The sequence below is a fragment of the Scyliorhinus torazame genome, chromosome 3, assembly GCF_047496885.1.
Source record: "Scyliorhinus torazame isolate Kashiwa2021f chromosome 3, sScyTor2.1, whole genome shotgun sequence".
In the NCBI taxonomy this organism is placed as follows: domain Eukaryota; kingdom Metazoa; phylum Chordata; class Chondrichthyes; order Carcharhiniformes; family Scyliorhinidae; genus Scyliorhinus; species Scyliorhinus torazame.
The window spans coordinates 262,214,893-262,237,217 of NC_092709.1; the positions used below are offsets into that span (position 1 = coordinate 262,214,893).

Sequence of the window (22,325 nt, forward strand, 5' to 3'; positions counted from 1 at the left end):
GGAGGGAGGGAGTGTTCACCGTCGAGTAAGAGGGCCAGCCAGGGAGCTGGCAAGAAGGCGGATGCTGGGCTGCCAGGTGGGGCCGTACTGTTCACAAGAGAGAGGATGACTGAGGTGTTGTCTTTGGAGCCGAAGAAAGCAGTTTGAGAAACACATGGAGGCATTGAGGAAGGAGATAGCGGTGGCTTAGAATACATTGGTGGAGGAACGGTGTGAGTAGCTGTGTCGAAGACATCGGCCGAGGTGAGGGAGCAGAATGAGAGGAAGACGGGAGTGTAGGAGACCTTGTCGCAGCACAGCGATCAGCTCACCTCGATGGGGGATGAGCTGCGGAGGGTGGTTGAGGCCAATAAGGGGGAGAACCGCTCAAGGCGGCAAAATTTGAGGATTGTGGGTTTGCCCGAGGGGGTGGAGGCTTGAGGCCGATGGAGCACTTCGCCGAGATGTTGGCGGGGTTGATGGGGGAGGGCGAGGAGCCCTCTTGGTATGAAGTCCACCGCGCTCGTCGGTCGCTGAGGCCGAAGCCAAAGTTAAATTAGCCGCCAAGTGCAGTGATCATCTGCTTTCACAAGTAGCACATGAAGGAGAAAGTGTTGAACTGGGCGAAGCAGAAGCAGGAAGTGCAGTGGGCTGGTGCTGGAGTTCGCACATACCAGGACTTGACGGTGGAGCTGGCAAAGAGGTGAGCGGCTTTCAGGCGAGTTAGGACGGCATTATACAACAGCGGGGTTTGATTTGGTGTGGTGTACCCAGGAAAGCTGAGGGTGACCTACGACGCCAGAGATTTCTACTTCGAGATGGTGGCACAGGGGAGGGGTTTGTGAAAGGAGGAGGCCTGGGATAGCAGTGAAGACTGGAACTGAAGAGGGGTCGTGGACTGTGAATGGAGAGTTGGGAGTGTGTAAACGTGTTATTGTTTGACCTACATTGTTCTTTATAGAGTTTAAGCTTTTTTTTGATTGTGGCGGTTTTATGTTATTTTATTGAGATGTTTTAATTTGATTGTTTTAATGTGACTTTGAATACATTGATTGGTGAAGGATGCAATTGCCCCGGTGTGAGTAGCTGACTGGAGGGTAGGGGAAGGAAAGCCTTGGGCGCGGACCCCCGCGCTAGCTAACTTAAGTCGGCTAGTGAACGGAGGTGAGGTGGGGGAGGGGCTGCGTCATTGGAACCTGGGTAGCAGGTTCTGATGGGCCCAAGAGGTGCGGGGGGGGTACTTATATTGGGTGAGGGCTTTGCGAGAGGAAGTGCAGGGGGGGGGGGGGGGGGGGTTCCGATGTGAACAATGGATAGGGGTGGGTCAGGCTCATGGGGCAGGGCCCGGTGTTACGATGATGGTGGATAAGGAGAGGGGGGGTGAGACACCACCCCCCCCGGTTAGGATAGTTACGCGAGGGGTTGAGTGGCCCAGTCAAGAGGTTAAGGGTGCTGCCGCATCTCAAAGGCCGATGTGGCGATGCTGCAGGAGGCTCACTTGAGTGTGAAGGACCAGGTGAGGCTTAGATGGGTCAGCCAGATGTTTCATTCGGGAGTTAGTGGTAGGGCTCGAGGGGTAGCGATCCTGGTTAGCAAAAGAATTTCAGTTCCAGGTGGAGAAAGTGGTTGCGGACCAGGGAGGCAGGTATGTGATAGTGTCAGGGGCATTGGAGGGGAGGCTGGTGGCACTGGTAAGCGTGTATGGTCAACTTTCCCCTTCTCCACTACCGGATTCAATTAAACAGACTATAAATTGACCAAAATCTGCTTGTGGGTACACTGTATACAGTTATGGGTAAAATGGATTACAACCATCCACATTTTAACAACTTTTACTAACGGGAGGCGTGCCGGTGTCAGGAAGCCTGCTTTCAACTGATCTGTTGCCCAATGGATACATGATATTTTAAGAAGTCTTACAACACTGGGTTAAAGTCCAACAGATTAGTTTTGAATCACTAGCTTTCGGTGCTCAGCTCCTTCCTCAGGTGAATCAGTGCGTTCTGAAAACTAGTGATTCGAAACAAACCTGTTGGACTTTAACCCGGTGTTGCAAGACTTCTTACTGTGCCTACCCCAGTCCAACACCTGCATCTACGCAACATAGAACATAGAACAATACAGCGCAGTACAGGCCCTTCGGCCCACGATGTTGCACCGAAACAAAAGCCATCTAACTTACACTATGCCATTATCATCCATATGTTTATCCAATAAACTTTTAAATGCCCTCAATGTTGGCGAGTTCACTACTGTAGCAGGTAGGGCATTCCACGGCCTCACTACTCTTTGCGTAAAGAACCTACCTCTGACCTCTGTCCTATATCTATTACCCCTCAGTTTAAAGTTATGTCCCCTCGTGCCAGCCATTTCCATCCGCGGGAGAAGGCTCTCACTGTCCACCCTATCCAACCCCCTGATCATTTTGTATGCCTCTATTAAGTCTCCTCTTAACCTTCTTCTCTCCAACGAAAACAACCTCAAGTCCATCAGCCTTTCCTCATAAGATTTTCCCTCCATACCAGGCAACATCCTGGTAAATCTCCTCTGCACCCGCTCCAAAGCCTCCACGTCCTTCCTATAATGCGGTGACCAGAACTGTACGCAATACTCCAAATGCGGCCGTACCAGAGTTCTGTACAGCTGCAACATGACCTCCCGACTCCGGAACTCAATCCCTCTACCAATAAAGGCCAACACTCCATAGGCCTTCTTCACAACCCTATCAACCTGGGTGGCAACTTTCAGGGATCTATGTACATGGACTTCTTTCATCCACACTTTCAAGAACTTTACCATTAGCCAAATATTCCGCATTCCTGTTATTCCTTCCAAAGTGAATCACCTCACACTTCTCTACATTAAACTCCATTTGCCACCTCTCAGCCCAGCTCTGTAGCTTATCTATATCCCTCTGTAACCTGCTACATCCTTCCACACTATCGACAACACCACCGACTTTAGTATCGTCTGCAAATTTACTCACCCACCCTTCTGCGCCTTCCTCTAGGTCATTGATAAAAATGACAAACAGCAACGGCCCCAGAACAGATCCTTGTGGTACTCCACTTGTGACTGTACTCCATTCTGAACATTTCCCATCAACCACCACCCTCTGTCTTCTTTCAGCTAGGAAAGTCATATTAAAGTCAACATATTTTGACAGGCCAAGTTTCTACCATTAAGTTCAGCCCAGCCCCATGCCAAAAAGCATGACTTACCTATCGGGTACACGCACAAGGGAAATAAGACACCTGATGGGGTTGGGATATGGTTGCAACAGGGGGAAGAGGGGTGAAATAGGTACGGGAGGAAAAGACAGCACAATCTTGTCATTGATTACATTATTACTCAGCGGGGAGAAGATGGGAGAAAATTGAGAGGGAGGAAGGAAGATAAGTAAACCTTGTACAGCGAAATGATGATTAAAAAAAATAATTAGCATTAAATGGAACATTTCCAAATGTAAGTGTTCAACATTACATTCAGTTTTTAATTACCGTTGGCCTATTTAAAATTATAAGAATGGTCTAGGGACCGATAAGATAATTGGAAGGTGTTCAAAATGAGAAACATCACAATAATGGAATGACTGCAGCAAGGTGGTAATTTGGCCCAATGTGTTAATGTTGGCTCTTTGGAAAGGCAATTCAGCTGGTTCACAAGTTAAGAGAGACAAGCAGAATTAGGCCATTTGGCCCATCGAGTCTGCTAAGCCATTCGATCATGCCTGATCTCATCCTGACCTGCACTCTGTATTTTTTTTTCCCTATTGAGATAATCAGCCAATTCCTTTTTAAAAGCCACAGTTGAATCTGCCTTCACCACACACTCAGGCAGTGCACTTCAGTAAGCAAATATTAATAGTAATCTGAAGGGGAGTTTTGTGCATTTATGAAATGAAAAATGAAATGAAAATCGCTTATTGTCACAAGTAGGCTTCAAATGAAGTTACTGTGAAATGCCCCTAGTCGCCACATTCCGGCGCCTGTTCAGGGAGGCTGGTACGGGAATTGAACCGTGCTGCTGGCCTGCTTTAAAAGCCAGCTCTTTAGCCCTGTGCTAAACCAGCCCGATACCCATTATTATTCAGGAACTTAAAGGTAATGTGTTTTAGCATACTTAGTACTAAGCATTTTGGGTTTGAAGAAAAGTTTGTGTGTGAAGATTAAGTTTGCATGCCATTTTTCAAATGTATTTAAAATCAGGAAAGTCACTTTTAAAAAAACGTTTAACGTACACATACCCGGTAGAGAGTCCAATTTCCCATCTTGAAGCAAATCTGTCCAGATTTCTTGTCCCAGGCCATTTGGATTAAATTCAGTCTGGTGACTAATTTCTAAACCTTGCTGTTTAAGAAACAAAAGTTTCAATTCAAATTAGATTCAAAACTACAGTTATATTGCAATTTTATATATAGAAAACACACAAGGAGAGCTCTCACTGTTGCAGAACTATGTAAAGTAGGGTAACCCTTCCTTCAATTAAGAAACGTGGCTTCACAATATTTATTTAAATGTTATAAATTTTATAATCTGGCTACAGCAAACTTAGCAGCATAATCCAACAGAAGGCATCCATCAAACAGGACTGGATAATTATGTAGAGGAACCGCAAATATGGCAATATCCACTGAAAACACGTTCAGGAGCCACTGCAAACATCGGACTTTTTAAAATAATAATAATAATAATCGTTATTGTCACACGTGGCCTTACATTAACACTGCAATGAAGTTACTGTGAAAATCCCCTAGTCGCCACACTATGGCGCCGTTCGGGTACACCGAGGGAGATTTCAGAATGTCCAATTCACCTAACAAGCAAGTTGTTCGAGACTTGTGGGAGGAAACTGGACCACCCGGAGGAAACCACACGGGGAGAATGTGCAGACTCCACACAGACAGTGATCCAAGTGGGAATGAACCTGGGACCCTGGCAGCGCGAAGCAGTGCTAACCACTGTGCTACCGTGAAAAGCAACTAGTTAGCATAAATGTTCAGGTTTTTCTGAAGTCAAAAAAATCTGTAACCAATACACAGAAGAGATAAACTGTCCAAACAGTAGTTGACAAAAATAATAAATGGATTGGAGAACATTTTTGTTTCTTCCATGCAACTAGAATAAAGATTTTCTCATCTTAGGAGCACACTATTTTTAATTAATACTGCGGAATCCAGCAGCCATGTGAATCCTTTTCAAAAGAACACAAACCAGTCCAAGTTCTACAGTTAAAAATATGGAAATAGCTGTTTGGCGGTACAAAATTTTAGTATTGCTGAAAAGAAAGTAGAAAAAAAGAGCATGTCCGCGCATTGAAGCTTTCTCAACTAAACAAAAGCTTGGATGACAGCCATTCCATGGTTCATGCCCCAGGATAATGCGTTGACCAGGGTAGACCTGCCTGGCTTTAAATGTTTCAAAGAGCTTGGCAGTTAACTGTTTCCTGGTGCATTCCCATGGCAATGTCTCTACCAGAGTCCACTTGTCAACTAATCAGCACTCCCTGCACTAGCATTATAAATAGTTGTTCCCTTTATCGGTGGTATTTTTTGAGAATCTATCTGGATGAATGCAAGACAGAAAGCTTTGACAACATGTCCCTTTTTTCCCAGCGATACGCGAGTTAATGTGTAGTTGCTTCTATTGAAGTGCTTTAAATTGAACCATTTCTTATGTCAGATATTGCTTCCTTTTGTCATGAAAATAATTTCAGGGTTACTAATTCATTGCCATTTTATTCATCGTATTGCTCCCATTTACAAAACAAGATATGCTTACAAGCAACTAATAGCCTGAAGCTCTCAATCTTATTTTATGTTCCGTCCCATAAGAGTGCAAGGTTCCCCTGAGCAAAAACAAAGATCAAAGGGATATGCATCCATTTGCAGGGCTTGGAATGAAATGATTTATAATGAAACTACCAGCACACAGGTATAAAAGAACTTTTGTTGAGAAGGGTGGATTAGAATCGGAAAACTGGATGAACCAGAATCGATTGTTTTTTCTTTTCAGCTCCTGAAACATCCTGCAGCACAAACAGCCTTAGTCGGTATTTTGCAACTGGACACCACCTTACAGGTGAATGAACTCTGTACAAACTAACAAAACAGCACCGTAGCACAGTGGGTAGCACTGTTGTTTCACAGCTCCAAGGACCTGGGATCGATTCCTGGCTGAGTCACTGTCTGTGTGGAGTCTGCACGTTCTCCCAGTCTGCGTGGGATTTCTCCGGGTGCTTCGGTTTCCTCTCAAGTCCCGAAAGACATGCTGTTAGGTGAATTGGACAATCTAAAATTCTCCCTCGGTATACCCGAACAGGCGCCGGAATGTGGCGACTAGGGGATTTTTACAGTAACTTCATTGCAGTGTTAATGTAAGCCTACTTGTGACAATAAAGATTATTATTATATTTGTCCAATTTTCCCTTGAAAGGTTGCATTAGTGTCTGCCTCAAACACACGCTGTGGCAATGTTTTTCATGCTCGTACAATCCTTTTTTGAAAATACATTTCTTCAAACTTCTCTCCACTCTCAATAACTAGTTTAGATTGATAACCCTCTTGTTATTGACTCCCCAACCAGATGATGTCAAGACCAAGGTGGCAGAAATACACAGTAATTTTTTAAAAAATTCATTCATGGGATGTCGATGTCGCTGGCTGGGCCAGCAATTATTGTCCATCCCCAGTTGCCCTTGAACTGACAGTATATAGAAAAGAGCATTCTATAGCCCAAAAATTATAATGAACTCTGGAACAGTAACACTGAGCAATATATTTACCTTATGTCTGGTTGAAATTGCCATTGTATAATTATTTACAGGGGCAGAGTGATGCAACAACACTCCTGAAATGTGCTCGCCTTCTTTATTCAATTGGAATGGTTCATTCCAGTGCCCCCCTTTCTGATCATCCTTGGTTCCAGCACCATTCCTCAGAGTAAACATAAGTGAAACCTCCAGGTCTTCTTCATTTTGGTTTTCAATTTCCCATACAAAGACCCCAACGGGCAGGCTAGTGTCCTGGAAGACAAGTGATACACTTGTTAAATTCTTTCCACATCTTTTGGCCCATTCTCCAGAAGGCAAATACTAAAGTTCTAGGAATATTTCACAGATTATTCTTCAAAATGCAATTTTGTTTAACAGATAAACAAAGATAGAATGGGATTATTCAGCAAGTTGATTATAAAGTGGAAAACAGGGTGACCATAGAAATAATAGTATCAAAGGGTTTCAGCATTGGATGAGAGTGTTACACAGAAAAAGCTATGAGAAATAAAGTCAAAGAAGCTTATTGTCACCGAGGTAAGTGGGGGATAGCACAAGAGGGAAAAATGATTAGTGGGGTACTGATGGCATGATTTATTAATAATTCCCTTTGTAACAGTGAAGCAGAGAAAAGGTACCTGCACTAACCCAAAGCAGAAGATTTACTAGTGATATTTAATAATGTAGGGATTGAACAAAGGCAATGAAAAAAAACTTTGATTTAGTCAATTCGCTGGGGAAATTTGCAATAGCACATCAAGAGGGCCACCGTGGTGGACGCATTGGAATCTTGAAGTATCAGAATGCCACTCAAAGACAGGGAGGGGCTGGAGATCAAGGAAAAGAATGCAGCGTAGACATTTACACCACAGGAGGCCATTCAACCTGTGGGCCTTATGCTAACTCTTCGAAGGAGCAGTTGTGCTTAGTTCCGCACCATTGCATTTTGTCCTTCTATCTATGACCTCTGGCTGTTGAACTACATGCCAGAGGGAATTTGTTTCCCCCATCAAAACCTCTCCATCATAAATCAATAATAAGTCAGATGAATACCTCTAAATAGAGGAATAGCACCGCCTTTTCCAATTGAAAGGAACAGAAAGGTCACGAAGAGAAGACCTTTGAAAATCAGTTAGCATTGAATTGCACACTGATGAGGTATTCACCAGGCCCAGAACAGGGTATCAGTCCAACTGGGTCTTTGGAAGTGCTTTGTGTGGCGTTTTTCGGGTGGCTTAAGAATACCCAAGTTCCACCCTGTATTGTTACTATATAAAGGGAAAGTAAGAGGAATACTCCCAAGTCAGCATTTTCAGTAGAATCAAATGGCATGAAAAATGAAATGAAATGAAAGTCGCTTATTGTCACAAGTAGGCTTCAAATGAAGTTACTGTGAAAAGCCACAGTCCAACGCCTGTTTGGGGAGGCTGGTACGGGAACTGAACCCACACTGCTGGCCTGCCTTGGTCTGCTTTAAAAGCCAGCTATTTAGCCCTGTGCGAAACCAGCCCCTGGTTTCGCACAGGGCTAAATAGCAGGCTTTTAAAGCCAGCTATTTAGCAAAACTTGGCAAATCAGAGACCTACCTTAGATTCTGATACCCTTGCTGTCATAATACTGCCCAACACAATCACCCTCTCAATACGGAGTGAATTTCTTTTTTTTTTTTTTAAATAAATGTATCTTATTTCAAACACGTGTTAAAGCAGTAACATATACAGAAACACACTACACAAACTCAATCCACAGTTTGTACAATTTTTCCCCTTTTACCCCCCCCCACCCCGAACGATGAACAGTTCCTTAAACATTGTCGCGAACAACCCCCACCGTGTCTCGAAGCCCTCCACTGGCCCCCTCAACTCAAATTCAATCTTATCCAATCAGAGAAAATCGTCCAGGTCCCCCAGCCAGGCCGCCACCCCCGGCGGCGTATCCGACCTCCAATTTAGCAAGATCACTGGCGATGACCCTTCCCCCTCCGCCATTCTCACAATTGTTGCTGTGCCACAGGTCCCCATCAATTCGTTAGCCAGGTCTTAACTGTTTTTTGCCGGGTCTGGTAGCCAGTAGACATGCCAGTTTTGGGGAGAACCTCTTCCTCGACACCTTCTGCACCACTTTCCTGCCAGAGCTACCCCATTAACGGGTATAAAGTGCCCAAATAAATGCCTTCAATCCGGTGTCGCCCCGTGGCCGCCACCTGAAGCCTCCTATATGGAGTGAATTTCTACACAATTGTATCAAAAATGAAAATTTGCAAGACTATCACCTAATGGGCCGATCTCTCATCTTCAATCTGACTCTGCCACACACCACTGAGCCTATACTGGTTAAAGTCAAAGACAGACAGAGGGTGAATGAGTTATCCCTCAACTTGTCGTTTTAGGCATCCCCTGACCTGTGATCCACCTCAGTGGCACTAAGTTCACATGGTTCTAATCTTGCTCTGACACAGCCAGCATACCTGCAGCAGCTCAAGTTGGTTCCATCTTGGTCCACATCGTCGCCCACCCCCATTTCTCACATTTGGTGCCTGAAGTCATCTGTAAGAATGAAACCTGGCTGATTTTACTTCCCCACCACAACCCAAGATCCAATCCACTGGTTAACACAAAGCTAGGGATAAGCCAGGATTTTCTGCAATTCAACAAAAGCCTTTGTCACATCCAAACATAACTATTTCAATGCTTTTCCAGAGAGCTTCCCATCTTCCACAAGCTTCAGCTCATCTAAAACTCTGCACCCTTGGGCAAAGCTGCACCAAGTTCTACTTATATATCATTCTTCACCTTGCTAACCTAAAACTTTCTAAAAACTCATGAGCCTTGTAGATGTTGGGACAGTGGGAGCCAAATTTTAAAAGGGGAGGAGTGGGGAGAATTCAAGACCTCAGGGCCTAAGCAGTTCAAGGCCAGGCTAACTTTCCTCAACCAATGTCAGATCATCAATTTGCTGCTTTTTGTAGGACGTTGCCATGTATATTCCCCTACATTATGTTCCTTCATTGGTTGATGTATTTTGGACTGTCCTGAACAAAGAACAAAGAAATGTACAGCACAGGAACAGGCCCTTCGGCCCTCCAAGCCCGTGCCGACCATGCTGTCATGAAAGGTGCTATATTAATGCAAGCTCATTCTTTTCACTGCTAGATGGAATAGGGAAAGATTTCTTCAGTTTGGAAAGTCAACAACAAAAGTGTCAAATAGCCCTCCAAGAAAGTGGAGAGCTTGGAAGACACTAATTTATATAGTGGAGTTTTGGAGTGTAGAATGCTTTGCCATCAATTTATGGTTGAGACAGAAACCCTTTAAGGAAAAAAAAAATGGGATAAATATCTGAAGCAAAGGAAAACAATGTTATGGGGAGAGAGCAGGATAATGGGATTATGGTTTGATTGCCCTTGCATTCGGACACGCAGGAACAGTTAACTGCTTATGTGCTGCTACTTTCTATGGCAAGCTTAAGGGAATTTGAAGTTCTACCTTGGTGAGAAATGGGAGCTAATGTTTCAAGTCTGGATGACTCTTTATCAAAGCTAGAGAGAACTGCAAATGGGGTCAGATTTATACTGGGGGGAGGGTGGAGCGGTGGGGCTGGATAGGGGCTAGCGATAGGTGGAGATAGGCAAAAATGTTGAGGACAGAAGATAAAAGGAATGTAAATGGGGGTGATTTCAGGCTAAGGGGGGGGGAGGGGGGGCACCGATAGTGGCACATTAAGAGATTAGAATGTGCAACTGGCAGAACAAAGGTGAGCAAGTGTGTAAAGGGCAACTAAGTCTGGAAGGCTATAACATGCCTAATTGGAAGATGAGGTGCTGTTCCCCAGTTTGCGCTGGGCTTCACTGGAGCATGCAGCAGGCCAAGGATGGACATAAGAGCAGGATGGTGACTTGAAATGGCAAGTGACAGGAAGGTCCCGGTCCTGCTTGTGGATGGACCGAAGGTGTTCCGCAAAGCGGTCACCCATGCCATGTTCCTAGTTGCCCTTCACACACTGCTCACCTGTGTTCAGCTAATCTCACATTTTAATCTCTTTACGTGCCACTGCCAGCACCCTTCTTAGCATTAATCAACCCCATTTACATTCCTTTTATCTTCTGCCCTCAACATTTTTGTCTATCTCCACCTATTGCTGGCTACCTATCTAGCCCACCACTCCATCCCCCACACGCAACAGTATAAATCAGACCCTATTTCCATTTCGCTCTAGCTTTGACAAAGAGTCACCCAGGCTTGAAACGTTAGCGACCTTTTCTCTCCAGAGATGCTGTCAGACCTGCTGAGATTGTCCAGTATTTTCTGTTTTTGTTTTGGATTCCAGCATCTACAGCAATTTGCTTTTAGCTTCAATGGTGAATTTTATTTTTTCAAAAATTCCAATTAAGGGGCAATTTGGCATGGCCAATCCACTTGCACATCTTTGGGTTGTGGGGGTGAGACCCACGCAGACACAGGGAGAATGTGCAAACTCCACACGGACAGTGACCCGGGACTAAAACAGGTTCCTCGGTGCCGTGAGGCAGCAGTGCTAACCACTGTGCCGGCCAGTCTTATTCTTTCTTAACCATGGTTTAATAGCTGTATGAAAAAGCACACCATTTATCAATAAAACCAAAGCGACCACCATTTACTTGTCGCGACTTTAACAAGCAGCTGATTATATCAAGTGAGGGGGTTGGTTAGCTCAGTTGGCGCAGAATGACACCAATGGCACAGGTTCAACCCAGTTCATGGAGGCCCACCTCCTTGTGACATGCTTGATTTTGTTACCCCTAAAGATATCTGTAGTCCCTCTTGGATTATGGCTCATTACATAAATGGATGACTTGCAATGGAAAGTACATTTGACAAATATGGTTAGGTCTGGATGGCTGAGTCACTGTGAATTGGACCGAATGTTTAGCAAGAACAAAAAAGTCCATCCCCAGTAAATTATAAAACTAGCTTTAAATTTCTTGACCATTTGAAACAAAACCTACATTTACGCAACTTTGGTGCAGAAGGCATTTATGGATTTATGTTCCAAATTTTTCAAAAGTAAAAAATGTTCAACATATAACATTTCATACTTAAGATTTTTGCTTCCAAAAAGATAATCAATGTTTTCAAATCTGAAAGAGGCATGTATTCACATTATGCTAACTGTAACACTGACAACATAATAGTACTAACCATATAATTATGAGGAATAATTGGAGATATCTGCCGACATGTCAGAGTTACATTTTGCCCAGGAAGGTTATAAACTGTCCATGCGCGTGGATAAAGGGCATGGTAAAAGGCATACTCTCCACAGTATCCCCAATTCCAACTCTGGAGCTTGTGAGGCCGCTCAACAGAAAGCACTTGTTGGTAAATGGTCTGTCCATTCTTTCTTAAGCAGACTGTAAACTGGGAACACAACAGAAATCTAGGTTAGAGTCACCACACACCATAAATGGTACAATCGTTTGAAAATTAGCTTTAACATCGAGATGAACGTAAAGATTTTAAATCTTGATCCATACTCTCATTACATGGCATTCAGTTGCTGGTTTGTGGGTCCAATTTCTCTTTAAAATTAAGCAGCCATTATTTGAGAACTAATGCCTACCACCAAGCACAAAAGAAAATTCAGAGACATTTAATGATAGCTGCCACCTTACCCACCTATTAACGTCGAGGAATTTAAGTGTTTTGCCTTTCATTGTTTTTAACCGAACATAATAGAAGGATTACAAATTATGCCAATGTCCTCCACACCAGTCCTTAATTTCCGGTATTTTTTGGAGAGAAAGCACAGAGCAGAAAGTAACTGTTGAACTGTGACAGTAAGAAAGCCTCACCATCGCAGCTGAGAGCTGAGGCAGCATGGGCAAAATGGCCAGCGAGAAGATAAAACGTACTTTTCATAATGAGAAACTGTGTTAGCTTGTGCTTTCTCTGCTCTTTGGCACCACAGTTCTAGCAGGTTCTTTTAGCTTCTGCAGGCTTTACAAACGCTCCAATCCTCTTTTTAGAGAGTTGCAGTTAATAGAAAAACGATCAGCATGAAATTATCTCCAGATTGCAAAGAATGTTTTGACATTTAAGGTTCAGAATGGTTTTGCAGAGGTCAGGGTAGATCAATACCTCAGCAGTTTAAACACCTAGCAATGCTAAACGGTTTCCATTTCCTCTCAGGGGTGCACACACTAGAATTAGTCATTAGCAATACGTTCTTCAAAACAGGAAACATTGCAAAATATTCAGTTAGAAAGGCAGTTCTACTTTTTCAGTTCATCGATAAATATTAGCAAAATATTAACTTCATCCTGTTTCAGTGCTCTCTCAGCAGTAAACAGTTCTAAAGTTTTGAAAAGATTTTCTCCCAGTACACAATAGGAGCAGGAATAGAGTATTCACCTCGTGAGCCTGTTCCACCAAACAGAGATCAAGGCTGAATCTCAATCTTAAGTTCCCTGCCCAAAACTTGTATCCTTGGATTCCTCTACAGGCCAAAAACCTATTAAGCTCAGCAGGAATATTTGTGGTAGCCTTTCATCTCATAGGATGATGGTTTATGCGCTAGTGGCCAACATCACCTGGTGTATAGCTCAGGAGCCTCACTCTACCATGGGATTTGCTGCAGAGGAAGGCAGTGGGCTGAGAAGGGACACAATTCACTCGCTTCAGTTTTCTCTAGGCCCTCTTCTCAGTCGGCTGAGCTTTACGTTTCAGTTCACCTATTCCAATGCCCATCCAAACAGTCAACCTCCAGCGGTCATGGCCATCAGCAAACATCTCCCGGCTGTCAGTGTCCGCTATCTTCATACCGCACCTGCAGGTGTGCCCGTAGGGAGTTTGGAGACACAAAAGATAGTGACAGTGTCCAGTTCCCTGTACAAAAAAAATCTTCGGGTACATGGCTGTCATCCATCAGGTGAATGTGGCCAAGCCAGCACAAACATCATTGGCTCCGCAATAAATATATACTCATGGAATTAGCATGTTCCAGCTGGTGACCTTGCCCTGCCAAGAAAGGCCGAGGATATATTTGATACAGCAAAGGTGGAACCGTTCAGCCTTTTTTCCCACCTAGTATATGTTCACACCATTGTAGAAGAGTGCACAGAGGATGCAAGCTCGGTAGGCAAACAATTGCTGTTCAGTCAGATTGCTGTTGTTCCACACTTTCTTACTCGGCTGGAGTATAACTTCTGCAGCTTTGTAATGAATGTGTTGATTTCAGCATCAAGTGACAGATTGCAGCTGGTCGTGGAGCCTGGATATGTGAAGCTGTTAACAACCTCGAACATCATATTGTCAATGCTGATAAATGGGGTCAATGCTGATAAATGGTATAATGGCTACAACCTGGAGCATGACATTGGTCTTTCTGGTGTTATGGTGAAACTCAGTCTTTGTAGGCATGACTCAGTCTGACAATTTGCCACTGCAGGTATTTCTCAGTATGGAATTAGAGTTCAGCATTGTCAGCATAGAGCAACCGTCTGATGAGGATTTGGTGCAACTTTCTCTTTGATCGTGGACAAGAAAGGCAGAACAGCTTTCTGCCAGTTCGGGTACGTTAAGTAGACACCATCTATAAATGTTCTGAAGGTATAGGACAGCAAAAAGGAGAAGTGTTCCAACGATGATAATTAAAAATGTATGGGCATACATGTCGGGAAGAAATTGATAAAGAGTCCCTCGCTCTCGAAAAATTGAGGCTGAGGGGTGAGCTGATGAAAACCCCATCTAGTTCATATGTCATTTAGGGAAGAAATCTGCCATCCTTACCTAATCTGGCCTACATGTGGTGCCAAACCCACAGCAATGAGATTGACTCTTAATTTCCCTCTGAAATGGCCTCGCAAGCCACTCAGTCCAAGGGCAATTAGGGATGGGCAACAAATGCTCATCTTGCCAGCATTCCAAGAATTAATTTTTTTTAAAAGGAAAGATAGGAGGGGCTGCTTGGGCCAGCCATATATATCTTATGGAATAGGGTACGCAAATCCCTCTGAACATTAATATTTAATAGTTTCTAACCATTTAAGAAACTGCTATCTACTCCTCCACTCAAACTGTTTTTACATCCCTTTCAGAATCTTTGTGTCGTACTCACAGCTTGTTCTCCCCAGTTAGGTTTGTATCATCAGCAAACTGATTTCATAGACGACTACAGCACAGAAAAGGCCCTTTGGCCCATCATGTCTGCGCTGGTTAAAAACCATCTAATTATTCTAATTCCATTTTCCAGCACTTCACCCAAAGCCTTGTAGGCCATGGCATTGCAACAGAACATTTAAATTCTTCTTAAATGTGGAGGGTCTCTGACTCCACCACCCTTTCAGGCAGCGAGTTCCAGACTACCACTTCTCTCTTGGTGAAAACATTTTCTTCACATCCCCTCTAATCCTCCTGCTCCTCAAGTTAAATCTATGCCCCTTGGTCATGGATCCCTCCACCAAGGGGAAAGGTTTCTTCCTGTCTACTCTATCTATGCCTCTCATAATTTTATACATCTCAGTTTCCTCTGCACCACGGAAAACAACCCCAGTCCATCCAATCTCTCTTCACAGCTAACATCCTGGTAAATCTCTGCTGCTTTCAAGTACTATTAGATTCCTCCTATGGTGTGGATTTCAGAAATACCCACAACACTCCAGCTGTGGTCTAACCTCCCACAGTCCAAAGATGTGCAGGCTAGGTGGATTGGCCATGCTAAATTGCCTCTTAGTGTCCAAAAGGGTTAGGTGCTCCTTCCAAGGGTCGGTGCAGACTCGATGGGTCGAATGGCCTCCTCCTGCACTATCTATCTATTCTATCCTATCTATCTAACCAACGTTTCATACAGTTCCAGCTCTTAAACTTCAGCTAATAAAGGCAAGTATACCATATGCCTTGTCAACCACTGTATCCACCTGACCTGTTACCTTAAGGGACTGTACATGCACATCAAGGTTCCTCTGGTCCTCAGTGCTTCCCAGGGTCCTGCCATTTATCATGTATTCCCTTGCCTTGTGCATCACCTCACTTATCTGGATTGAATTCCATTTGCCACGATCAGCCCATCTGACCAGCCAGTCTATATCTTCCGGTAATCTAATGCTATGCTCCTCCCTAGTTAACACCCCACCAATATTTGTTTCATCTACGGAATTATCGATGAACCCTCCTGCATTCATGTCTAAATCATTTATATAAATCACAACAGCAATGGCCCCAATACTGATCCCTGCAGACCCCACTGGAAACAGGGTTCCAATCAGAAAAACATCCCTCAACCATCACCCTGTGTGTCATGTGAGAGTACCTTGAAGAAATGAGTGTTTATAAATGGGTGTGTATATAAATATCTGTAGTGAGAGTACCTTTAAGAAATGGGTGTTTACTACTGCAGTGATGTCAGAGAGTGGGTGGAGCTGGGCTGTCCTGTCAGCTTTTTACTTCCGTTTTAGGCTGTGTGCTGCAGGGTGTATTTTAGTTTTGTTTTCAGAGCTGGATAGCTGCAGTCACAGCCAGAAGGTACATGAATCGCTCTCTGTAATCTAAAGACTGTAAATTGATCCTGGTGATTTAAAACTAATAACAGTAGAGGCTTTAACAGTAGGGGCTGTTTAGCACAGGGCTAAGTCACTGGCTTTGAAAGCAGACTAAGGCAGGCCAGCAGCACAGTTCAATTCCCGTACCAGCCTCCCCGAACAGGTGCCGGAATGTGGCGACTAGGGGCTTTTCACAGTAACTTCATTTGAAGCCTACTTGTGACAATAAGCGATTTTCATTTCATTTCATTTTCATTTTAACCTGATGTGCTTCTGGTAAAAGGTGTTTTAAGTCGTATGGATGTTAAAAGGAAAGTTTAAAGGATTACTTAGTGTTGTAGTCTTTGGGGGTTGTATTTGAATTGATGGTTGCTAAGATGTTCACTGTATGTTTTAAAAAGGTTAACTTGAGTTCATAGAATAAACATTGTTTCAAAAAATACTTTTCCATTTCTGCTGTACCACACCTGTAGAGTGGGCCATGTGCTCCCCATACCACAATCTATTAAAAGTTGTGGGTCAGGTGAACTCCATGATACACTTTGGGGTTCTCAAAACCCTGGCCCATAACAAATTGGGGGCTCGAGGGGGATAAAAGTCTATCTATTGGATTGGCTTTATTAACTTAAAAAACAGTGAGGTGTGAGCATATTGTGGTTGATTTTCAGGTGTGGTATTTCAGTTAAGTAGGTTGTGTGTTGTGGAGAATGGCTCTTTCAGAGGCTCAGAAGTTTTTGGTGGTGGAGACGGTCACATGCAGTACCTTACGGACAGAGACTAAAAGCAGACTGTTAGATTTGGCAAAAACATTGCAGTTAACATTACCTGACAAAATGTGAAAAGATGAGGTAATTATGGTGGTGGCTAAGCATTTAAAGTTGCCTGAGATACAGTCTGACTCATTAGAAATGGCAAAGATCCAGTTGCAGATTAAGCAACTTGAACATGAAAAAGAATTAAAGCAGCTTGAGTATGCAATGAGAGAAAAAGAAAGAGAAAAGGAGATACAGATCGGGGAAAAAGAAAAGGAGAAGAAAGAAACAAAGAAAGAATAGCCCTAGCAAAACAAAAAGGGATAGAGAGGAAAGGGAAAAAAAAGAGAGTTTGAACTTCAGAAAATGGCCATGAAACATAAGTCAGTTAAAATTGGCAGACGCAAAGGGAAATGTACAGTTGGTTGATAGTGATGAGGATAGTGAGAAAGAGCGTCACAGTCGAAGGTTTGGTGGGGATCTATTTAAACATGTCCAAGCATTGCCACGGTTTGACGAGAAGGAAGTGGAAGCCTTGTTCATTTAATCGGAGAAGGTAGCTAAACAAATCAAATGGCCACAGGACATGTGGGTATTACTGATTCAAACAAAGCTGGTGAAGTGTTTGCATCACTACCGGAGGAGGTATCTGGGACGTATGAGGAGGTGAAAAGATCCATTTTAGGTGCATATGAAATAGTGCCTGAAGCCTACAGACAAAGGTTCAGAAATTTAAGGAAAGAATTTGGTCAAACATACATGGAGTTTGAAAGGATCAAACAAAGTACTTTTGAAAGGTGGATAAGGGCTTTGAAAACAGACCAAACGTATGAAGCTCTCAGAGAAATTATACTTTTGGAGGAGTTTAAAAATTAAATTCCTGTGTAGTGAGAACTCATGTGGAAGAGCAGAAGGTTAAAACTGCGAGATTAGCAGCAGAAATGGCAGATGATTATGAATTAGTTCATAAATCAAAGTTTGGTTTCCGACATCAGTTGCAGCCTGTGAGGGATAGTGTAGCCATCTGGGATGGCCACGTCCCGATTACAAAATGGACACTTGCAAAGAATGCAGGGAAAATTGGACAATACTGAGAAACAAGCAGGTGCAAGATCTGTCTGTTGATTACAGCCTTGGCTCTCAGACAGGACAGAAACAGCTAAGCCAGCTACATACTAATGAGCCGTCTCCGGAGACAAAAGGGAAACATTTAGATAAACAATGTTAAGGCAGACACCCCGGCGCCAGAGGAGACTCAAACAAAGCAAACCAACGGCCACCTAGGACACGCCCAGCAACCAGGGAACCCACCCCTCTATTGGAGGAAGATCGATAAAAATGATTGGGAAAGGCCCAATTAATTGAGGCAAAGTTCAAGGCCCGCCCAGAAGCGCGCGAAGCCTTTTAGGTATAAAATGGTATTCCCCAAGAGAGAATCCTTCTTCTTTGGCCTTGGCTCTCAGCGAAGAGAGACCAGCCTAGCAGCTACGCCAGACCAAGTAATTTCCAAGTCAACGCACACTACAAGATAGACGCTCCTAGTTGCTATCCTGTAAACAGCTCAACCCAGCAGCCTCAGAACCGAGCAACGGCCATTGTTCCTCTGACTGAGTGGGCACCCGAAGCTAAGTACAGGCTTTAGTAATAGTGATAGTTTAGTTTGTAGAGTTTATGCATGAGTAGTTTTGACTGTGTGTAAATAAAAGAGCATTGCTTTTGAACTTACTAACTGGTGTATCGAGTCTGTGATCAGTATTCGGTTCTGAACCTTGTGGCGGTGTCAAAAGATACATGGCGACTCTTGAGCAAATGTAATTAAACAGAGCCAAATTAAGAGACAACACCACAGAGGGAAACATTTACTGGCGACTCTGGTGGGACTAGACTTCGAAGTGGCCTAACCACTCAGAGAATACCCAAAATTTGAATTGAGAATCCAATTGGAAACAGAAAACCAAAAGCGTAAGAACAGTACTGATCAAGCCTCTGAGATTCAGATGTATGTTAATGCATGCGTACTAACAGGGATACAAGGTAAACCCGAGAGATTTTGTTGCGCAAAACTGTCGGGAGTTTTGTAGGCCGGAAATTAGGGTAAGCCGTACCAGTGTTTACATGACCACTTTTATCACCCCTGTTCCAAATTCAATAGAGAACCTAGACAGAGAAAATGGCAATGAAGGCAATGGAACGCCTTATGAACCCCCAGGAATTTGAGGTCGCAGTGACCAGTCGAGTAGGACAGTGTCCTGTTTGGGAAGAAGAGATCAGGAAATATCTCAAAGGGAATGGATGGCCCCTTTGGAGTGAATTCTGCTATAATGAGGAAACAGGTCCCGGGAGTATAGGACATACTTGGTGGGAGAACCTGTCAGAGATACACAAGAGCTTAGGAAAAGCTTGAAAGGCGATGGCAATTGTGTCCTGTTTAGCACAATTGTGAGGCACAGAGGAGGTCGTTAGGACGCTCCCTAGAGAGATAGAGGAGAGAGACAGAAGTAGTGAGGTAGACGTGAGAGAGGTAGAGAAGGAGAATAGAGATTTAAAAGAGCAGTTAGCAGCAAGGGACAGAGAGGTGGATGATGCCAAGAAGGCACATCACTCTTGTCTCGCGCATTTGACCAGTTTTCAGACGCAATATGATAAGGCCTACCAGGACATGCAACATGAGGTCTTGGTAAGACCAGAGTCAGAACAGCAAGTCGAGAAATTACAGAAACAGTGCAATGATTTAAAAGCAGCCCTCCGAGCACTCCATACTTCCACGACGGAACAAAGGCAGAGCTCCGTAGACCACGCAAAGTGCCGGAAGCAAATTACAGAATTCCAATCTCTACTTTCCGTTCAAAATGGGTTTCTAAAGCACATTTGGACCACAATTAGGTCAAAAAAGCGACCCGACTGGCAGGAATTGAAAGAGACTGCCCATAGATACATACATGGGACATGTACGCAGGAAAAACCCCAACCCCCAACCGAACAGACAGAACACACCCCCATGAACCCTGGAACCACACACCTCAGGGCCGCAGCAGAAGGAAACACAGATTTCCTTTACACAACCCCGTTAACCGTGACCCAATTACGTGACGCAGGTGGAAAAATTACACCGTTCCTTCCCACATCAGACCCCCACCAATTTTTCGCGAAAGTCAAACAGCAGGCTACCATGTACGGCCTGGATGAAAAGGAGCAAGTGAAGCTCACAGTTTTAAGCCTCGACCCTTCAGTCGTGGCAGCCCTTCCCGGCCCACAGAACGTAGGAGGAGGCCCACTCCAAGAGATGCACACAGCGATCCTTGATGCGATCGGCTTTACCAGAGGAGACCCCGTAGAAGGCCTAAATAAGTGTAGGCAAAAGACAGAGCACCCCATAGCGTTTTCTGGACGCTTGTGGATACACTTCACAGCAGCTTTTGGAGAGTTAGCCCGCGCCCATTTGTCCCCAGATAATATGGCCAAATGGTCCCGAATTCTAGTCTCCCACGTCACAGACGGAGGACGAAAAGCTTGCGCAAATTATGACCCCTCAGATGAGGCACACAATGAAAAATGGGTTTTGAAGAGATTGTCCCGCACTTGGGAGCAATCAATTGCAGGCAAAACCGCATTTATAACACCTGATGAAGAGCAGGCAGAGATGAACCCAGTTAAAGCGCACCAGAACCCCGCATAGGTAAATGAGGGCAGGAACAGACCACCCCAGCCCAGAGCTCAGGAATGTTACAATTGTGGACAGCTACGACACTTTGCACAACAGTGCAACACTCCCCAAAAGCAGCAGAGAAGCCAACATACAGGCACCCCAAACAAGAATAGGGCAAAGCCGATCCATAGTGTTAGCCCCTGTTCAGAGAATGCAGATATGAACGGCACCGACCGACGGTGTTCAGGCTCCCAACCTGGGGCTGCAACACCCTTTGGGACAAGTCCGGTAGACAGGTAGTAGCAGGCAAAGTTCGGGGACACCCCGTAGAATTTCTTTGGGACACAGGAGGGTCCCGCACCACACTCAATTCCTCCACGGTGTTCCAGCGAGACACGTGGCCCACAACAGACACCATCACACTCAGCGGTTTTACAGGCCATTGACAACAGGGACACATCACAGCCGCTGTAGCGATACAGATAGGGAACATCGCGACTAAGCACCCCGTAGTTTTGGTTGATCTGCCCCAGACAGCAGAACATATCCTTGGGATCGATTTCATGAACTCCCATAACCTTTCTTTTGACCCAGTTAACAAATGTGTTTGGAAAATGGCAAATGCAGCACGAGCCCCCGTAAACAGGATTAGCTCAGTAGGAGACTTCTGGTTCGACCCTCGAACCATTAGTGCAGACAAACAGGTTAGGGCAGTCCTGCAGGAACATAAAGCAGTATTTGCACAGCACAAGCACGACTATGGCAAATTGGCTGGCTTTGTGAACATTACGGGCCCCGACCCTAAACCCCAGAAGCAGTATGGATTTCCCCAGGAAGCAGAGGGAGAAATCTCCAAAGTGATAGAGAGTTTGATGCATCAAGGCGTACTCAGATCAGTAGCCTCCACAAATAACGCACCAATTTGGCCCGTCAGAAAACCGGATGGGTCAGGGCAACTGACCACTGACTACCGGGAACTGAACAAAGTAACCCCAGCAGCAGCCCCGTAGCCACGAGTTCCGAGACCATGCTCAAATGGGGACTCCAGTCAAATTTTTTTTCGGTTTTGGACATTAGTAACGGCTTTTGGTCCATTCCATTGGCTAAAGCGTGCCAGTACAAATTCGCCTTTACATTCTAAGGGCAACAATACACGTGGACGAGCCTTCCACAACTCCCCCTCCATTTTCCACCGGCAGCTGGCAAATGGTTTAACAAAATATTCCCGCCCAGATTGTCTGGCCCAGTATGTAGACGACTTGTTACTACAGACAGACACAAAAGGAGAGCACATTTCGCTTCTCGCCGAACTCCTAGCACTCCTAAAAGAAATTGGTTGTAAAGTCAACCCACAGAAGGCCAAGATTTCGAAAGAAAAGGTGATTTACTTGGGAGCAGTGATCACTCATGGTAAACGCGAGATCGAGCAAAAGATAATTGACTCGATCATCAAATTGCTCCTTCCCCACAATGTCTCAGCCCTCCGGTCATTTTTAGGACTGGTTGGCTACTGCCGAAACCACATAGATGGTTTCGCCACAAAAGCAGCGCCCCTTTCTGACCTTCTCAAGAAGCAGGCACCTTGGGAATGGCTTCCACAGCATATGGATGCCGTGGATGCTTTAAAAAGAGCCCTCAGCACAACCCCCGCACTACAGGTCCC

The 22,325-nt window shown here is 44.5% G+C and overlaps 1 protein-coding gene across 2 annotated transcripts in view; it reads right to left on the reverse strand.

The window, feature by feature from the left end:
• gba2 (glucosidase, beta (bile acid) 2) overlaps positions 1-22,325 on the reverse strand; it is a 94,682-nt gene that overhangs the window by 56,425 nt on the left and 15,932 nt on the right. For both annotated transcript variants that reach the window (XM_072497178.1, XM_072497177.1), the window contains exons 4-6: positions 11,928-12,146; positions 6,763-7,002; positions 4,226-4,328 (exon numbers count right to left, since the gene is read on the reverse strand). In XM_072497178.1, the coding sequence (XP_072353279.1) occupies positions 4,226-4,328; positions 6,763-7,002; positions 11,928-12,146 (562 nt within the window). The remainder of the gene's footprint in view (positions 1-4,225; positions 4,329-6,762; positions 7,003-11,927; positions 12,147-22,325) is intronic.